This window comes from Pithys albifrons, chromosome 2 (assembly GCF_047495875.1).
Source record: "Pithys albifrons albifrons isolate INPA30051 chromosome 2, PitAlb_v1, whole genome shotgun sequence".
Lineage (NCBI taxonomy): Eukaryota > Metazoa > Chordata > Aves > Passeriformes > Thamnophilidae > Pithys > Pithys albifrons.
In genome coordinates, this window is record NC_092459.1 from 3,323,318 (window position 1) to 3,338,281 (window position 14,964).

A 14,964-nucleotide genomic window follows, 5' to 3' on the forward strand; every position below is an offset into this window, starting at 1 on the left:
GCGGGGCAGATCTACACTCACCCCTTTTGCACTGCCCTGGTGTTTGCCCCTTTGGTAACGGTGAGTTCAGGGAATTAACCCTAAAACCAGCACCAATACTAAAAGTTTAATTTATGAGAGATCAACAGCTATGAAACGGCCATATGAGCTTCAGGTTAGCAAAGGGAAGCAGCAGGGGAGAAGGGGAGGTAAAATTTGGCTTGGCCTAAATCAGTTATGAAGCTATTCCAGAGACTGTCCCCTTGGAGAATTGGTGAGCTCCCGGAGATGGATCAGTGGCTTCGGAGATGGATCAGTGGCTTCTCTTCCTCTCCCTCTGCGTGTCTGTGTGTGGGTGTGATCTGAAGCTGACAAAGAATATGAAAGTTGTATGAAAAGGTCCAAGCAGGTTTTTTTTCCTTTACTTTTGTCCAGCCCTCATTTCAGTGATGGGCTGGATGCAGTAAAGTGTGACATTTTCAGAATAGGTTTAATGCTGTCGAAATGCCTTGAAAGATAAATCAGAACATCTCCGCTTAATCTAAAGGAACAGGTTCTTCAAGGTTAGCAGAAGGCAATGAGGAGGAGGAGGCAATGCCCAGCTAGTTGAAGTAACAGAGACATGTCAAAGCCAATACTTCTGTGACCCACTAGGAGTCCAAAATTTATTTCATTTTTTTAATATATTCAGATAGTCCCAGACATGCCAGAATCAAACTCAGTAGAAGACAAGTATGGGTCTTTCTTTTGGATCATATCTACACAGTCCAACCACATAAGTCTGAAGCAGGCTGTGAATCCCTCTGAGCTTTGTATCTCATCTTTTTCTTACAAGACAGAGTAGAGATGATTTCATGTCCTTCCAGGATGGGTTTGGGATGTGATTGGGATGTTTATGGGAGCTGGGAGAAGGGAAATGGCCCCATCCACCTCTGGCTCCAGATGTAGCCCTTAGGATTGCAAATCTTCCCTCACAATCAGCATCTGCAAGCTCTGATGTTGGCCCTTTCCAACATGCTGAACTTCAAAATCATACTCTTTTCAAAGCTGTGAAGATTATGAAGTGAATGCAATGCAGAGGCTGGAGCAAATCCTAAAATTCTTCTGGTTTCTCAGGGTGATGGGACTAATTAGCTGAAGACCAGCTATTGGTATGGAAATATAAAAGTTTTCTCCCCATTGGTGTGACCAGACTGGAGAAAATATTGCAGTTTCCATTCTCATGATGATGGAATAGCCTAGTGATCCTTGAAATCTGCTTAAATTCTCTGCTAACAAAGCAGCTGGGAAATACCCGCTAGCACAGGTATAATTATTGAACTCTAAAGCCTTGCAGGGGCTGGAGATCTGCTTGATGGGGGTCTGTTGTATGGGGCTGTGGAGGAGAATTTTAAGCAATGTGCCATAGCTGTTATTTCCTAGAATTATAGAATGGCCTGGGCTGGAAGGGAACTTAAAATGATTCACCCCCCCTGCCATGAGCAGGAACACCTTCCACTAGACCAGGTTGCTCCAAGCCTCATCCAACCTGGCCTTGAACACTTCCAGGGATGGGGCAGCCACAGCTCCTCTGAGCAACCTGTGCCAGGGCCTCACCACCTCCACAGGCAAGAATTTCTTCTGAATGTCTAATCTAAACCTCTCCTCCTTTAGTTTTAGATGATTCCTCCTTTCCCTATCACTATCTCCCCATCCCTTTTTTTTTATGAGTTTCATTATTATTATTATCCCTTATTATTATTTGCAGCAAAGAACATCAGAGGATACTTGCACAGACATTTCTGTCATTGCAATAAAATGCTACCAGTAACAGATCTGCAGCACTGGCAAGGGAGGAGCCAGTTTCCATAGTTAGTGAGCACAACAGAACCGTGGCAAATGTTCACTGTGAGCTGGATTTTAGCAGCAACTTCCTTCAGAAGGGTTTTAGCTACAAGTTCTTTATGTGAGTCCTTTATAAAAAGGTCTGCACTTTGCTCCAGGTTTCCACAACTACAGACCAAATGTCACCATCAGTCTGTGACCACAGGTTTGAAAATAAATTATTTCCCCTCCTCTCATTCCTTTCCCCTGATTTTTGGATAAATCCTGGTTTCTCAAAGTTTCCATCTGATTTTTAATCCAGGTGCTGCTTGATCTATTAAAACTGTTCTGAGAGGAGCTGATACATCAGAGTACACCCACCAAACGCCCATCACTCTGTTACCAGGCACCTTTCTGAAGGGTGCAGCATGACAGAGCTCCACGAAGCCGTGGCTTTGGGGGACTATGACCTGGTGGAAAAGATTTTGAAGACGGGACACTGCGACCCAAACCACAAGGATGTTGACTGGCATGACAGGACCCCACTGCACTGGGCTGCTGCCAAAGGTAAGGGCACCCTGGCTCTGTTTCCTCTGCTAACTGGCATCATAAAAGATAGTGCTGATTGTAATTAAATCTATGCTGGCAGTAATCACAGCTTCTATTTGATAGTTTTGTCCTTAATGAGCCAAAAAAAGATATAAAAATACCAACTTAAATGGGAACTTTGCTTATAAAATAATTCATGTGTTTGCCATCAAAGTGATTTTTAGCTTTTTTTCTTCCATCACATGAAAATTTGCACTTTACATAGTCTGTACATAGAGCATGGCTGCTTGTCCCCTACTTTAGTTTTCTATCTCTTTACAGCCCAAAACAAGAGATGATGCAACAACATATAATGTATAATTGTTCAGAGTGTAAAATGGCAGACTGGACCTCTACTCCTGCATGCTGTGGTGTTTGTTCCATGTTGGGATCTCATGTCATGGCATCTGTCTTTACTCAGAAATTAAGTGTATAATTTGCTGTTTTCAACTTGAGACCATGTGTTTCTTTGGCCTTGATGGATTATTATGCAACTAGGGATCAGCAAAGGGAACTGAGCTACTTAAGAAAATGATGAGAGACTGACATGGCCTAAATGCCATTGGAAATGATTTAACTCAGTCAAGGCAGTGTGAAGTGGGGTAGAATTAACTTTTTTGCTTCTTTAAGAAATTCCGCATCTTAGAAAAATGTGAAGGTGAATGAAAACAAGTAGTTTCTCTACCTCCTGTCCAACAGACTTTTAAGTAAAGCTGTTCACAGGTTTTCCTATTCTTAATGTTTAAATATTATATTGCATTGAACTAAAAAACAAAATGAAGGTAAGAATTAGACAATTGGTCCATGACTAATTGAGATGTGCTGCTCAGAAATTAGAAAGCGTTTTGACCTAATTTTTGTTTCTGTGAGTGACCCTTCCCCCCCAAAAACAGGACTCTGAGCACTTTAGTGTAGGGTAAGATAAAAAGTAAAGGTCCTTTAATATCACAGGGCCTACAGCCCACAGGAATACAGGATGACATGCATGTGCCCCAGTTCTTGTTTCCATGGCTTTATAATAAGATCCCTCCAATCATTGCTTTACACATTTCTCAGTCCAGCCCCAGTCCCACCCCTGGTCCAACCCCTGGAATTGGGTCTGGGGTCGTCAAGACCCTCTGTCTTCATCAGCTCTTCTTCCTCGGGCACACAGAGGTCTCTTGGAGCTCATCCAGTTCTGGCTTTTGGGTCACTCTGACCTGTGTTTATGTTTCATTCTGTGGGCCTTCTGATATCCTTCAGCTCTACCTTGGAAAGGAGTCTAAACAAGATTAATTAACTAAAGGATATTGAGCTCCCTGTTCTGGGACAGGGGTAGTGATAGAAAGGCATTAAACTTAAACTGTTAGAAATATTAACCCTCTAAAGATCCACAACTACTGTGTTCCTAAAATCTACAAAATGGGAAAATCAGAACAAAAACCCTTTCGGCATCAGTGGTAAAATTTTTGTGGAAGCAGTTTTTTGGGAAAAACTAACCAGCATTTCCTACTGAATATCATTTATATGATAAAACAAGTGGTCACGTTGTGGGTAAAATCCATGACTGAGGGAATTATGATCAGCTGTGTGGGGCTGAAGGTATAAATTCTAACTCAGTTGCATCTTCTCTCCTTATTTTGCTGCCCACTGCAAGGGCGGTCGGATCTGGTGAAGCTCCTCGTGGATCACGGTGCACGGCTTTGCCTGCGGAGCAACGTGGGCTGGACTGCGGCTCACTTTGCCGCCGAGTCGGGGAGGCTGAGGGTGCTCCGCACCCTCCATTCCCTGCATGCTGCCATGGATGCAGCCGACCTCTTCGGCGACACTCCCAAGAGGCTTGCGGACATCTACGGTCACCAGGACTGCTCCAAGTTCTTGGAACAGTGAGTAGTGAGGGCAGGTGCCAGTGTGGCAGCTAACGGGGCTCCAGCAATGAAAATCAAACAAACTGCTCTGTAGAGGAACAGAACAAACAACGTGTTACTTATCTGTCCACCTAAAGCCTACTGAAGCCATAAGGCACAACCAGTACTAGATAAGCAAACATGAGTCTGTTACAGGGAAGTCACTGAGAAGAAATTCTTTTGTTCCACTGCCTCCTGTGGTTTGCCTTGGTATGTTTTCAAAAGCATTGCCACTTCATGACATCATTGTTTTTGTAAGGATATTACAGGGTGATTATTAAGCAACAGAAATGAAAGCAATAGCTGACAAAGATTAACCCCTTAGTGTGGCAAATACTGAATACATGTCTTGAATTGTTTAAGAACAGCCCTTCAGCAGCAGTTTGTGTATATATATGTATATCACCTGGCTTTTCTTATAGTAAAGAGCCATCATGTTTTTTACATAATTATTGAAAATTAGACCATTTGATCTGTTAATACAATGGCCACATATTACTTCCAGATTTTGGGAGACTGTTGTCCTAGCTGTTTACAGTTAACACTGTGGCACCACATGCTGTGAGAAATATGCTGTTAGAGGATTCCCAATTACCATTCCTGTTTTTCAGCCACTGGTTTGACTCACAGTGTTATGGGCTCACCCAGGTGGGCCTAGATTTGGGCTCTGAAGTCTGGACTAGGCTGAAGCTGTCAGCTGACTTGAGCTGGGCTGGGCTAACAGCTGACCTCTTCTAGCCAGTAATTTTGTATTCCATACCACATTATGACATCATCTCCAGGGAAGTAGGAACCAGTGTGGGAGTGGTTAAGGCAGTCGCTTCTCAGCCCTCCTCTTGGGGGGACACACGATGCTGTCCCGGGGGGGATGGAGAGGACCAGGCCCACCACTGGCTCACAGGGTACCTCAGGAAAGTAAAATGTGTTGTTCTGGGTCTCTCCTTTCTGCTTGAGTTTGTCTCCCTGGGGAATAAGTCTTTTCTTAAGTAATGTGTAGTTAAGACAGTAGAATTTGTGTGATCGTTAAGAAGTGGGAAATTTGTTGTTGCAGACTTGTGTGAGTGAATATTTGTACTCTCTTCTAATTGTCTCTTCCTTTCTGCAAAAATATATGTAGTTTTAGCATAAACATGAAGTATTTTTTTTCTTTCCTCTCTCTTTTCCTCCTTTTCCCTGGTGTTAGGAGGGAGGCTTTTCTCTCTGTGCTTGGGGGGGTTGGCAGTTGCTTATCTCAAACCAAGACACACAGATAGTTTCATCCTTGCAGAGCTGTTTCTCTGCATCATGATGCTGTACTTCACAGCTGTGTCCCATACCTGTATCTCTCTAAAGCAGTGGGAGGGACACACCACCAGAGGCCAACCAGCTTGTTCAGTGCAAACCACAGTCCCACCCACTAACTGGTATATAAATGCACTGCCCATGAAACCTGCAAATGCCAGACCCCGGAAGCCTGAGAGCTCCCTAAATCTTTTTCTCCCTTGAGTTTTTATGTGACTTTACAGACCCACCATGGTCCTTCACTGTCATGTTTTTTACCACTGCCACAGTCTCAAGACTGCTTTGGCACCATATATATCCTAGAATTTTTTTATAGACACGTATCCAACTCAAAGTCTCCAGCTTGCCAGTGCAGCACAAGAGCTGCCAAGGTCAGAATCAGGCATGGTGAGTGGGCAAATGTCTGAGAAGGCCACAGTCTACCAATTGCTACTTTTCATTAATCCTCATAAACGTTTTCGTAGGTACTGCTGTCCTTTAACTGTGGTTCTGCAGCTTGTTTCCTACTGAAATGCTCCATGCCCACCTTTTATCTTCACACAGCATCAGTATCCTTCTACAGGAAAAGTGTCTTGGGTTGAGCTGGCTGTGCTGGTTTAAAGGCAAACCAGCAGGGGAGATGAACTCACCATGGAGAGATTATAAGTCAGAGCTAAAATTTAGTAATAATATTACAATAACAACACTGACACAAAAGGAAAATTGCTTTCAACTCACAAAACCCAGCAGTATAACCCAGTGTCCTGGGGCACAAACCCAAGGGGGTTTGTTTGCCCTTGTGCTGAGACCCCTGTGGCTCCCCCAAGTCCAGAGCAAAAGGAAAAGAAAAACCTGTTGGTGCAGGCGAGGGCTGTGGTCTGGGCGAGAGCGGTGATCTCCTCCTGTCGTGGTCCTGCTGCTCCTCTGGATCCAACAAGAAGTTATCAGACTTCTTACCCACCACTTATGTACCCTCAGGGAGCACCCAGTCCCTCCCCCTGGGCGGGGACTCACACAATGGGTGATTAACTCTGGGAGCCAGGGGGTATTGAACTGTTGATGGCCCATTGGCAGCTCCGCCCCTCAGGCTGGGTGTGAAGGTGATAATGGCTCCCTGGGCAGCTGCTGCTAATGGTCCATTGTCCTTGGGGAATGAATAGAGGGGGTAGAATACACAGCTTTGATCACTCCACACACAGTGTTAGGTGGTCCCTCCTGCTGAACTAGGACACTGGCTAAATGCCAACTGTCCAGTACAGAGTGAAAAGGGTTCCTCCTCCCCTCAACCAGCTAAGGGAAAAAGAAGAGGGAGAGGAAAAAAACTCCTCAAACCAGGTTTATGCTGAAACAAACTATATGTATTTATACAGAAATTAGAAAATTAAGAGAAAACTACAATATAACACACACTTACACAAGTTATGTATAACAAGAAATAACTTCCCACTCCTCAGTTAATATAACCCATTTTAACTGCAAATCATTCTAGAGAAGTCATTTTTTTCAGAGACAGACTTAAGCAGAGAGAAAAGCTAAGAACAAACATTTTACTTCCCTCAGATAACATGATGTAAGCTGGTGCTCTGGGCTTGGGCCTCCCCATCCCTCCTGGGACGGCAGAGTGTCTTGCTGGGACCACAGCTGTGAAGCAACTAACTAAGCCACTCCCACACACTGGATTTTACACCCTTTGAGATGATGTAGTATGGTATGGAATACAATATTATTGGCTGGAAGAAGTCAGCTGTGAGCTAGCCCAGCCCAGCTTAAATCAGCTGACAATCCCAGGCCTAGCTGAACTTTAAAACCTAAATTTAGGCCCACCTGGCCAAACTCGTAACAAAAAGGCACCCAAACTGTGCTAAATCTTCCTGTACAAAACCCAAAAAGCTTTCTAGGGGAGCCACATGTTCCAGTGGCTAAGCTCTGGCTGTTGTGGAAGCTGCTGGAGCCTTTGCATTTTACCAGCCTACCCAACACAGAATCAGAGAATCATAAAATGGTTGGGAGGAACAATAAAGCTCCTTTCATTCCAACCCACTGCCACAGGCAAAGACACCTTCCACTAGACCAGGTAGCTCCAAGCCCCATCCAACCTGGCCTTGAACACTGCCAGGAATGGGACATGCAGAACACCTTGGAGATAAAGCCTTGCTGATTTTGGAGCTGACATGCTGCAAACCCTCACTATTCACCACCTTCCATCCACACAAAAGTACCAGCTCTTCTTATTCTCAGATCTTCAGTTTAAAGACATTTGAATAACCAGCAGCTGACACCTAAGCTTTGCTAATTAGGTTCTTTCTACTTAGACCCTGGCTTGGTAGTAAAGCTCAAGTTTGCCACACGTTTGAGAATGGGCCACTGTGTTCCAGTGGGATTTCTCTGTGTACTGTTCTCAGCTCTTGGCATGCTTGGTTCTATAGCAGCACAGGTAAATATTGTCTAACCCAGAGAGTGAAAGTCTACAGGCTTCTCTCCCTCGATGGATCATTTATAGCCATTACTTATCTTTCAATGCTGTCCTTCACTTGGCTGCACTCTAAAGCCATGGCAGTGTGGTGACAGCAAGGGTAGGGGAATTGCCTGGATGATGCCAACGGGTGGTGCCCGTGGCAGGCAGAGGTGCCTGGGAGAATGATTGACAGGCTGATTGACAGGATGATTGACATCCTCATCTGAAACACCTTAGCAACAGCCTAAGGTGGCTCAGGTAGCAGATGAAGGGTTTTCTGAGCTGAAAAACTCATTTAAGGTGGAAATCTTGTCTTTCAGAGTCATGTGCTGGCCTGACTCACCCCACAGCTGAATGGCTCAGCTAGGAGCATGGCTGAGGGAACGTAGTAACTGGGAAGATGCTTTGAATGCCCATGCCCAGGACATTTTATAAGGCACACAAAGCCTGTGCAATCACCTCACATCCATAACACAGCCTGTGGGCAGTCAAGAGTTTATCACTGTGGCTCAGGAATACCTTTTTTAAATCCAGCCACTATAAATTATAACTGCAGTAGATGCCTTCACCCTCATGCAATGCCTTTACCTCCTCACTCAGCAAATCTGGAGCTGGAATGGCTGGCATTTCTAGTATAATTTTGATTACCTTCTGCTCCTTCAGATGTGAAGAAGATCTCAGAGGTGGTCAGGCAGTGTCAGCAGCTCTGATGGGAGCTGGGCAGTACTGGTGTGTGCTGCAGACAGAGAATTAACTGGGTGCCTGCACATAATGCTGCACAGCACAGAAAAGGCCTGCACTCCACTCACAGTGTCTGTGGTATATAAATATGAGGAATATTTTGTTGCAGAGCATCCCCTTCAGTTCTGGATATTTGCCTATCATGCAAAAAAAGAGAAAAAGCAGTTTATACATTTTTAAATCTGAGGGTCTGTGTCAAATGAAGGGCTAATGTGCATATCTAAATAGTGCTGTGAGCATCCAAGTCCTTCCTAAATCCCCCTCTAGCACTCCCATGACCCTTGAATGCTGTGTCTGTCCCCAGGTGTTGCCAGCTGTATAAACTACCTGCCTGCTTGGGCTGGGCCACTGCTCTATGCTGAAAACTGTTTGCATCCACATGGAAATACTACATGTATTGACATGTAAATATTATTAACATGCAAATATTGAGAATTTTCTGCTACCATGTGCCCATACCACTCACTGAGGTTTGCATGGACATGTAAAGGTTAGGAAACAGCCTTCAAAACAGCTGTGTCTGAATAACAAACACATATTTTGCATCAGATTTGTTTTGCATGAGAGGGCCTTTACCTTGATTGCTGTGAGAGCTGCCAAGGATGGTGCTGAGCTGGTACAGACACCATGGCCTGTGCCTGCCACAAGTGTATCTGCAAAGTACCAACTGTTGAACCTGCACCAAAGGCTCCTGCTATCTGTGCCCAGAGCGTATATATATACTCATGTGTGTGTGTATGTGTATAAATATATTTAAAAGTCTACAGAAAGAGGTTTCTTTCCCTCAGTAGCAGATGCTGAAGAGAAGAGGATAGTTCACTTGAAAGGGACCTGCCACAATCATTTGGTCCTTTGGCCTGACCACTTCTGTGCTGACCAAAAGTTAAAGCATGATATTAAGGGAGTTTTCCAAATGCCTCTTAAACACCAGCAGGCTTGGGGCACTGACAACCTCTGTCAAACACTGGGTCTGTGGAGACCTTAGAGCACCTTTCAGTACCTGAAGAGAGCCTACAAGAGAGTGGAGAGGGACTTTGGGCAAGGGCATGAGTGAGATGACAAATGGGAATGGCCTAGGTTAGTAAGGTTAGATTAGACATTAGGAAAGAATTCTTCACTCTGAGGGTGCTGAGGCACTGGAACAGGTTGCCCAGAGAAGCTGTGGCTGCCCTATCCCTGAAAGTGTTCAAGGCCAGGTTGGATGGGGCTTTGGGCAGCCTGGTTAAGTGGAAGCTGTCCCTGCCCATTGCAGGGGGTTGGAATGAGATGGTCTTTAAGGTCCCTTCCAACCCAAAGCATTCTGTTATTGCACTGATATGACAGAGCTGCCCTATGACAGAAAAAAGGATTTTTCCTGATACTGATATTATTTCTGACAGAACTGCAGAAATCCTGAGTGCCTACAAAATCAGAGCTCTGCAGTAGGAGGAAAGGGTTTGCCTTCTCTTGGACAAGACTTACACCTGGAGTTTCCACGTCCAGATCCTGGCAGTGGTGGGGCCCGGGGGGGGAACTCTGAGAGCAGAGGTTGGTGGTGCATCATTTTGGGCACATGGCAGGGTTTCCTCAAGTGTTGCTGGCAGCAGAGTTTTCACCAGACTGAGACACAATCCCTAGCCCTGTGGATGGGCCCTCATGAATGGAGGTGTGACTGTGCTATGCTCACTTTTGTTTTCTCTCCCAGAGCAGAGGTGGAGAGCAGAGACTACCACAGGACAGCTGCAATGAAAGGAATCTCCTTAGACCAGAGAGATGAAGACTGGGAACTCAAGAAAGAAGAGCTTGAGAGAAATCCACCATGCTTTTGGGAGAGCTGCACAACCTCTGGTCAAAAGAAAAATGGGGAAAAAAAGGGGAAGCAGTAGTCTGCCTGTCTGTTTTGTGCCTCTGAGCACTTGCAATGCAGAGCAAAGGCACTGGCAGATCTCAGGTGGATCTGCAGGGTGATGTACAGGTGAATGGTGGAAGCAGATGGGCTGAAAGGATGAATCCTTGAGATACACTGAAAACAATGTCCTTAACAGGGGAGAGGTAGAAGTGCTTCTGTCTTTCTGTGTGTTTCCATGTATCAGATCTCAAATGTCAAAAAACTGCAGCATATGTTTAAATATACCAATACTATAAATCATTGAAATGTTTAAAGTTATTGAGATGACCAGTAGTTACCCATATTGTGAGGGAGGGAAATAGTTTTGCTTCTACCTGAATCACAAAAGCATCTGGGACTGTGGTTCTGTTTGCTCTGCTGATGTCTATGGCCTTTACTTGTTTGTTTCTGGTCCTTCATCAGCCGGGAGGTTCTACACGTGCCTGTAGCTTCTCTCTTTTCTTGACAGTGGTGTGTAATTGTTTCTACTGGCTGAAGCTGAGACATTGATTTTGAGCTTTCGTCAGACACAGGGGTCTAACAGCCTGAATCTCCCATTCCTGTCCCAGCAAAAGAGAAAATGGGCTCCTCCTTGCTGCTTTTAGAGAGCTGTGCCTTTCAAGAGTGTTGGGGCACTGCCTTATTTTCAGCAGTGCTCCCAGCTATTTTTATATCTCTGCACTTAGGAATGCTGTGAAACTGGTCCTGAGCCTTTGATCATCAACACTTTCCATGGCAAAAGCATTTTTAAATGTTTCATTCATCAGTCATTAAAACTTTGAATGTGACCCAAAGCAGTTTTCCACAGAGTGCCAGCACTGGGCAGCCCCTGCCACTGACCTCTGACATCTCCTGTGTGTCAGCTTCCCTGGGCTGGGCACATCACTGCATCTCTCCATGTGGGCTGTGCTGGGGGATAACATGTCCCCTGCAGGTCCAGCTGAGTGTGGCTGGTGCACTGGGCAGTGGTGCTGTGCTGGGTGTCATGTTCTCAAGGCTTCCATGGAGCTGGCAGAAGGTATCTGCAGTGTGGTTTGCTGGGGCTGCCTTGTTCAGTGTGGTGACATCTGCCAGATGCTGGTTTTGCTTGCTGAGCCTTGTGGCATGTGAGGTTGTGAGGGGTGATGTTGCATGGGATGTGGGGAATAAGATGGATCTTCCAGGGCGTTTTTGCAAAATCAGTTTGAACTGTCATTTCAAAGGTTGAAGTGCATGAGCACCAGCAGGGAGAGAAGGGAGGTGTGTTAGTGCCTGTTGGGGTTGATTGGGTTGACAGTGGGTCTGCTGACCCCCTGACTCCTGAAGTAATTAATCTTGAGCATTTTAAAGTGTACCCTTGAAACAGAGAAAGACATGCAGATAAAGTAACAGATAAGTAAGTTAGAAGATGTATGCACAGTAGAACAGGATGTGTAGCACTGGTAGTATATGCAGACTTTGTAGCCTTCTGATATGTTTTTATCTATGCTTGAGAGGCCTGAATAAACAATGGTGAATAGGCCTAATGTTGTATTAAAGATATAAGAGAAAGCTGTAACCCAGAAGGGGGGCTCTCTCTCCCAGAATAAAGATTTGCTGCTGGGTGTAAATCCTGCTGTATCTTGGATTTGCTTTTGCTTTCTTGGCTGTCACGACCCTCAATTGGTGCCTGTCCTTTCAGGGCCTTTCAGTGAGGAGATGTGTTCAGATGAGGTTCTTAAGATCTGTCTCCAGACATGAGCTGGTGACAGAAATTACCAATGCAGGTTCTTCTATTTCATGTTTAGGGGACCTGCTGTGGAGGGTTGACCTTGGGAACCTGCCAGACCCCCACCCAGCTGCTCCTTCATTCTCAATGCATAAACAAGACAGGAGTGAAAAACAGAATGGAAAAGCTTATGGGATAAGGACAGGGAGATCACTCACCAATTACTGTGATGACAAAACAGACTTGACTTAGAGAAAATGAATTTCATTTATTTCCTATTGAAATAAATTGAGTTGGATGATGAGGAACAGACACAAAATTAGAATACAGTGTCTTCAACAGCCTTATTCATCCCAGGCTCAACTTCATTCTGTTGTTTCCAGCTTCTCCACCTCCTCCCATTCGGCAGCACTGGGGCAAGGTGATAGGGGTTGCAATCAGTTCATAACGTGTAGTCTTCTCCACTCCTTCCTCCTCACGGTCTTCCATTCATCCATCACAGATCCTATTTCCTGAGTATTTTACTGGGCCAATGTCTGTTAGGAAAATCCATTCTCATCTACAAGTTAAAACAGACCAAGAGAGCAGAACAGAGCAGGGCAATCCTGTTTGTGCAGAAAATGGGGCAGTGAGGACACACAGGGCTGGTGTGGGATGTGGGCTCTACACCCACCTGTGCACCCAACGGCCCTTCCTGCATCGCTGTTTGTGCATCAGTGACCACCTGTGGACAGTGACAGGGAGCAACATGTTCAACTGTCAGCTGTCAACCACTGCCAGACAGTGACACAGCTCATCACATTACACTGGAACAGAGCCACAGCAGCAAGAAATGTGAACCAAAACAGATAAACCTGTTGTTTAGGTCAGGTGTTTCAATCAGCAAATACCAAAGTGTTTGAGGAAGGTTTGCATTATTGTTATTGCCCTTCTTTGTCCAGCCCATGTACCAAGTCTAAGTAAAGTTGTTATTGACAATAATTTAACTCAAGAATTACCAAAATAAAATTAAAAGTGTTTTATTTAAGCGACACTATTTTCGTTCAAAGTATTTGAATGGTATCTTCTTAAACTCAGTGATGAAAAGTAAACATCCGTATCGCCTACACTGACTGGAAAGTTGCATTAGAGATTTAATGACTCCTTTTCTATAATGAAGTATCAATATTTTGCAAATGCTACAGCATTTTTACAGTTCCTACCTCATGCAAACCCTGAACTTCACACAGGGCAGAATCCTTAGTAATGCCTTTTCCAGTTTGGGATTGCTGAATATCAGAAATAGGGAATGAACACCTGGAAAAGCGTACTGAAATAGCACGATGAGAAACATCACAGGACTTCCCTTCTTCGTGGTATAAACCATTGTCAAGATCAAGGATGCAAAGTTGATGGTGTACATTACTAGGAAGGAGAGAATAGATTTCATGGCTTTGATGTGGGCATCCATGCTGAGGTCCTTCATGGAATTTGTCTGCATGTTGCATTTGTGTTTCCAGAGTGAAAAGAGAAGGAGAAGAGCAGCAAAGATGACTGCCATGAATGAAACAGCGTATTCAAAGCCCGTGAGAAAAAAAGAAGGGAAAAAATGTTTATCCATTTTGATATTTGTAATCCAAAAACTACCTCGTCCAGTGGAATTGCGATTGTTACAGTGCACTTTATCAGCAATGTCATAGGCAACGATGGCGATAACCAGGGACAAAAGTACAGCCCCAAACAACAGCCAGGGCACAATCCTGTCAATTTTTACCTTCAGGTAGATGAAAAAGCTGTTCCCGAAATTGGCAATTTTTATACAATAAAAGACACAAAGACAAGCAGAAACCCACAAGTTGAAACAATTAAAAAAGCCCTGACAAGATACAACTAGTTGAAGGGTGGGGTGAACATAAAGAGAATGGGGATAAATCCTTGAAAGAAAGGAATATAACCATGAGAAGAACAAATACCAAAACCTGGAGAATCCCAGTAACAGCAAAATCTTCTCATTAGAATTCAAGGTTTTCTTTTTGATGCAAGCCATGCAAAGCACAGTAACAATGAAAGTATTTATCCACATGACAGCAAATGCCTGGAGGGTCATAATGGCCACAACCATGGCATCATTTGAAGTGACATTGAATTGCTCTTGAGAGTGACAAGTTTCCATGGTCGGAGCTGGGGAGCAGTGCTGTGCTGGACAAGGGGGCTGTTGCACCAACGCCAAACACAGGTCAGTGGCTGCTGTTCCCTGAGTGTCACGAATGGCAAGAGGAGCTTTATAGAGCTGCTGGTGGGAGGGGGGATTTTGGTGCTGCTGTTGTTGAGAGCAGGGCAGGTTGCAGGGATGTAAATGTGCTGGGTATTCTGTTACCTGGTGTCAGCGTCACTGTTGAATATTTGAATTTTGGTTCAGGAGGGCTGTGTTGGGTGGCACAAAGAACAGAGATGTTTTTCTGCAGTGGACAGTGTTGTGATTGTGTGAGTGACCCATGTTTGGTCCCTGTCAGGATTCAGGATCTGGATTTTTGTATGCTTTATTCTCCTACAATGATCAAGTTAGTTTTGGATGCAATCATTCAACAATATTGTTTCTTTTCATAAATTTTAATATGGAGTCAGGGGAGAGTATTTTCATTTCCCGATGCTATCTGTCATCTGGTTTATGCTTTGGTGTGAGTTTCTTCTTTTTTTTTTTCTGGTTTTATTTTCCCCC

The 14,964-nt window shown here is 44.5% G+C and overlaps 2 protein-coding genes across 2 annotated transcripts; one reads left to right on the forward strand and one right to left on the reverse strand.

Moving 5' to 3' along the window:
* Positions 1-1,903: 1,903 nt before the first annotated feature.
* ANKRD66 (ankyrin repeat domain 66) lies at positions 1,904-12,154 on the forward strand. Its single transcript, XM_071548237.1, has 4 exons — positions 1,904-2,008; positions 2,105-2,349; positions 4,007-4,235; positions 10,397-12,154. Exons 2-4 carry the CDS (start codon positions 2,211-2,213, stop codon positions 10,575-10,577), a joined length of 549 nt encoding a protein of 182 aa, XP_071404338.1. The 5' UTR covers positions 1,904-2,008; positions 2,105-2,210; the 3' UTR covers positions 10,578-12,154.
* A 1,310-nt stretch (positions 12,155-13,464) lies between these two features.
* LOC139668229 (taste receptor type 2 member 2-like) lies at positions 13,465-14,418 on the reverse strand. The gene has a single exon (XM_071547752.1). The coding sequence runs from the start codon at positions 14,416-14,418 to the stop codon at positions 13,465-13,467; it is 954 nt and encodes a 317-aa protein (XP_071403853.1).
* Between the last annotated feature and the right edge of the window lie 546 nt (positions 14,419-14,964).

Bases quoted from the DNA above. Each gene is read 5' to 3' on its own strand.
- ANKRD66 (XM_071548237.1), top strand. From the start codon at position 2,211: ATGACAGAGCTCCACGAAGCCGTGGCTTTGGGGGACTATGACCTGGTG. The intron at 2,350-4,006 runs GTAAGGGCACCC...GCCCACTGCAAG, and splicing joins GCACTGGGCTGCTGCCAAAG to GGCGGTCGGATCTGGTGAAG. The intron at 4,236-10,396 runs GTGAGTAGTGAG...TTTCTCTCCCAG, and splicing joins TGCTCCAAGTTCTTGGAACA to AGCAGAGGTGGAGAGCAGAG.
- LOC139668229 (XM_071547752.1), bottom strand. From the start codon at position 14,418: ATGGAAACTTGTCACTCTCAAGAGCAATTCAATGTCACTTCAAATGAT.